At 51.3% G+C, this 4,739-nt stretch overlaps 1 protein-coding gene across 1 annotated transcript in view; it reads left to right on the top strand.

Annotated features, from left to right (window-relative positions):
* The first annotated feature begins 2,511 nt into the window (after positions 1–2,511).
* Positions 2,512–4,739, top strand: part of LOC143275254 (uncharacterized) — a 261,497-nt gene continuing 259,269 nt past the window's right edge. The window contains exons 1-2 of the mRNA XM_076579229.1: positions 2,512–2,812; positions 3,119–4,664. Of these exons, the coding sequence (XP_076435344.1) occupies positions 2,711–2,812; positions 3,119–4,664 (1,648 nt within the window). The 5' untranslated portion in view covers positions 2,512–2,710. The remainder of the gene's footprint in view (positions 2,813–3,118; positions 4,665–4,739) is intronic.

The raw sequence follows: 4,739 nt of genomic DNA, 5'->3' as shown, positions 1-4,739 counted from the left end.
ACTGCTGTTGTGTTCTGGGGGAAATGGTGATGGCGAGGTTTAGAGTCATTGTTCGCTTTGTTTGTGATGTCGGTGTAGGGTGTGTGTGTGTGTGTGTGTGTGTGTGTGTGTGTGTGTGTGAGAGAGAGAGAGAGAGAGAGAGAGAGAACCAGTTTGGTTTGATTGAATCAAACAGTCCGTTTATAAACCTTTTGCCTCGATCTTTCTTTGATCTATTTGTGTGTGTGTGTGTGTGTGTGTGTGTGTGTGTGTGTGTGTGTGTGTGTGTGTGTGTGAGAGAGAGAGAGAGAAAGAGAGAGAACGAGTTTGGTTTTATTGTATCAAACAGTCCGTTTATTGACCTTCTGCCTGGATCTAGGATCTATTTGTGTATGTGTGTATGTGTGTTTCAAATGATGTCTCCACACACACACACACACACACTCTCTCTGTCTCTTTCTCTGTCACTCAGTCTAACACACACACACACACACACATATATATATATAAATACATTGTTAAAATCGAATCCCCCATATCATTTTTTTGGCGTCATCATTTGCCCACAGAATCCTCACACCGTTTTGTTTGTGTGCGTTGCAGTAGCCAGACAGATTGCAACACCTCAGAGCCCAGATGGACTGAACGGCGTCCCGGAGTCTGGAGGCACTGGAAACGACCGTCAATATATCATTTTATTTTTCATCTGTGTGTAGCTACAGCAGGAATACACACACACACACACACACACACACACACACACACACACACACACACATATATATAGTATTTCTTTTTATCACAACAGATTTCTCTGTGTGAAATTCGGGTTGCTCTCCCCAGGGAGAGCGCGTCGCTACACTACAGCGCCACCCATTTTTTCGTATTTTTTCCTGCGTGCAGTTTTATTTGTTTTTCCTATCGAAGTAGATTTTTCTACAGAATTTTGCCAGGAACAACCCTTTTGTTGCCGTGGGTTCTTTTACGTGCGCTAAGTGCATGCTGCACACGGGACCTCGGTTTATCGTCTCATCCGAATGACTAGCGTCCAGACCACCACCACTCAGGGTCGGAGTGGAGGGGGAGAAAATATCGGCGGCTGAGCCGTGATTCGAACCAGTGCGCTGAGATTCTCTCGCTTCCTAGGCGGACGCGTTACCTCTAGGCCATCACTCCACTCTCTATATTGTGCACCATTGCAGTGGAGTTGCCAACTAAACAACCCTTCGTTATTTCAAAATAACTTTGCAAAGATTAAAAAAGGCAAATGTATAATAAATAAATGATTATACAAAAGATAAATAAATTAAAAATTCTTCAAGGACTGCAATCTGGGGATCATTTGAATTCTCTCTGAGGGGGGTTGGGGGGGGGGGGAGCCAATTGTATGACAGCAGTTACGTCCCCTGTGGACTCCAGATATCCTGGCATTGGGACTAGACTGTTATTCCCTATGGCATTTTATACACATACATATGAAAAGTTTTGGTTCTCAGTCTTGAAAAAAGATATGCTGAAGAGGCGTTTTCATAACTCGCGTGTTCGAAAAGTTCACAACGCAATGCATGAGTTTCTCGGTTAGATTCAACAGGATCTTTCATATTCAGGTTTTTTTTAAGCAGGCGGTCCTAGAATAGTTAAAAAAAATAATATATATATACAGAACGACTGTGCCAGCATGCTTTGATTGAGGTTATCATTGTTGTTATCATTTTCACCATCATCATCATCATCATCATCATCATCATCATCATCTTCTTCTTCTTCTTCTTCTTCTGCTTGAATTGACCAGGAAAGCTAAAGAAGTGTTTTTGTTTCAGAGCTCGACGTTCATATCACTGAATAAATATTTTCCCTTGTTCATTTTAAACGAATTTTTTTTTGTTTCCCAGAAAATCGATGATCGATGGAAATGCTTTTGTTAAAAAAACAACAAAAAAACAAACAAACTGCAAGGTAAAAAAATGTGAAAAAGGAAAGCTGGTTATAAACCGCGCATTATGAATGCATGTATGAAAAAAACTGGTAATTATCAGGATGGTTATAAAGCACAGGATTATCAAAAGCATAAGGCTGAACCACGAACATTTTGAACAATCGTCTTATCGATCATTTGATTAAGAAACAAAACTCAAATAACAATGTATTCGTAAAGAGTGATCTTAGTGGTCATTTACTTCAGAAAAACACATACAAAACAAAAAACAAAAACAACAACAAAAAAAAACCAACCCCCCCACCCCCCTCCCCCCAAAAAAACAACAAAACAAACCCCAATAACCCCCCAAAAAACAAAAACAAAACAAAACCAAAAAAACCCCATCAAATTACACAGAAAGTATACAGACTTAACAACCAAAAAAACAAGATCCGGGAATAGTGTGTGTGTGGTGCCCTTCATAGATCCAAACCTCGCTCTCTCTTCCCCCCCCCCACCCCAACCTCCCCCCGCATCCCCACCCCTCTGCACCCACACCCACACCCACACCCACCTCACATCATACCCCCACGTTTTCCTTCCGCGGGCGATGTCAGCTATCGTTGGGGAGAAAGTCGGGGAAGGAGACCACCACCACAACCACCACCACCACCACCACCTCAACAACGTCCGCCTCCACCACCACCTCCACCACCATCTACACCACCACCACCCTCACCTCCCCAAAGACCGGCGCGAACGCCGACCCCACCATCACCACAGTCCCCGAATGATTGAATGAATGAATGAAGAATGTCCGGAGCCGTGACGCGAGGCAGATCCAACGATTACGGCGTCAGCGTGCGCTACACGCCTTGCGCCAAGAGTGAGCAGGAGAAAGACCAGGAGGAGGAGGAAGAGGAGAAGAACACTGAGGACGACGACGACGAGGAGGAGGGGGAGGGGGAGAGGGGGCAGGAAGCGGAGGAGAAGATCTCCATCCTGCGTCGTCATGCCAACAGCCCGCGCCGCCCGACGAGCGGGAATGCGAGAACGAGGAACGCCCATACCGGGGGTGTTACTATTGGTCGCTTCCGGTTAAGGACTGCGTCGGAGAGCTTAGACGATGACGAGGTCGTGGAGAAAGAGGAAGAAGAGGATGAGGAAAGGTGGGAAAAGGGTGAGCGGCGGGAGGGAGAGGAAGAAGGTGTGGTAGGGGGTGGTGTTGGTGGTGGCGGGGGGAGGGCGGGGGGTCTGGTCGGCTGGCAACAGGGAGGTGGAGGAGGAGGGAGGACAGCAACGTCCACGGCACTCCCCATGAGCAGCGAGGATCTGGAGATGACCCACTGCCCCCACCTCCCCCACCACCCCCACCACCACCCCACAAGACAGGACCCCACGGGAGTGGTTGGAAGGGGGGAGAGTTACTTTCCCCTGTCTGCTGGTGGTGTTGGTGGAGGAGGAGGAGGAGACACGACTAACTCGAGGGGGGGCCACAGGGGCAGCCCCGTCCCCCTCCCAGGCCCCTCCTCCAGCACCCAGCAGACCCCGACCGCCAACGGCCCGCGACATCCGCCAGGGCTGGACCTCTTCTCGTCGCACAATCTGGAGCGGACCAGGCTGATCGGGGAGCGGCTGAGCTCCACGGACAAGATCTCCCTCTCCTCGCCCATCTACTCCAACAAGGGCGTGGAGCTACAAGGGGTGGACCGGTCCTCGTCCAGGCAGAGCCTGCTGGAGATCGTCAGCACCAAGCTGGACCGCGTCAAGAACCGGAAGCGCTTCTCCCTAGCCCAGGGCTCGCTTCTGAAGAAGCCGCGCCTGAGCGAGGCCAACGTCAACGTCATCACCAGCCGCGTCACGCGCCGCCAGCGCCGGAAGGAGATCGAGGAGAAGTTCGGCAAGCGGAAGAGCCTCCGCGGCGGGGGGGACCACCACCACGTTCACCACCACCACCACGCGAGGATCGAGACCGCCACCTCCGTGAGCTCGGACCACGACGGGTGCAACTGGACCTTCGTGTTCGACCCGTCGGGCCGTCTGTGCTACTGGTGGTCTTCTGTGGTCAGCGTGGCTTTCCTGTACAACTTCTGGGTCATCATCTACAGGTTCGCCTTCCAGGAGATCAGCCCCAGCAACATCGCTGTGTGGTTCACGCTGGACTACACGGCGGACCTGCTGTACGTGCTGGACATCGCCTTCCACTTCCGGACAGGCTACCTGGAGGACGGGGTGTTACAGACGGACCCGGCCAAGCTGAGGATACACTACACCAACACCACCACCTTCTACATCGACTGTCTGTGCCTCCTCCCGCTCGACTTCCTGTACCTGTCCATCGGCTTCTGCTCCATCCTGAGGGGGTTCCGCCTGGTGAAGGTCTACCGCTACTGGGCTTTCCTAGACCGCACGGAGCGCCACACCAACTACCCCAACGTCATCCGCTCCACCACGCTGATGCACTACCTCTTCGCGCTCTTCCACTGGAACGCCTGTCTCTACTACATCGTCGCCCGGAACAGGTCCGACGGGGCCTGGCGCTTCCCTAAGGAGCAGGACAACAGCGTGGCTCTGCACTACCTGCACGCGCTCCACTGCAGCCTGATCACTCTGACGACCATCGGCACGCCCCCCACGCCGAGGACTGTCGGGGAGTACCTGTTCGTCATCTTCGAGCTGGTGTTCGCCCTGGTGCTGTTCGCCACCTTTCTGGGCCACATCGCCAACATCGTTACCAACGTCAGCGCTGCCAGGAAGGAGTTCCAAGGTTAGTAGTGGTGGTTAGTGTGTGTGTGTGTGTGTGTGTGTGTGTGTGTGTGTGTGTGTGTGTGTGTGTGTGTGC

The sequence above is a fragment of the Babylonia areolata genome, chromosome 30 (assembly GCF_041734735.1).
Source record: "Babylonia areolata isolate BAREFJ2019XMU chromosome 30, ASM4173473v1, whole genome shotgun sequence".
NCBI classification, from domain to species: domain Eukaryota; kingdom Metazoa; phylum Mollusca; class Gastropoda; order Neogastropoda; family Buccinidae; genus Babylonia; species Babylonia areolata.
Note: the sequence above shows the minus strand (reverse complement) of the source record. Positions and strands in the feature narration are given on the sequence as shown.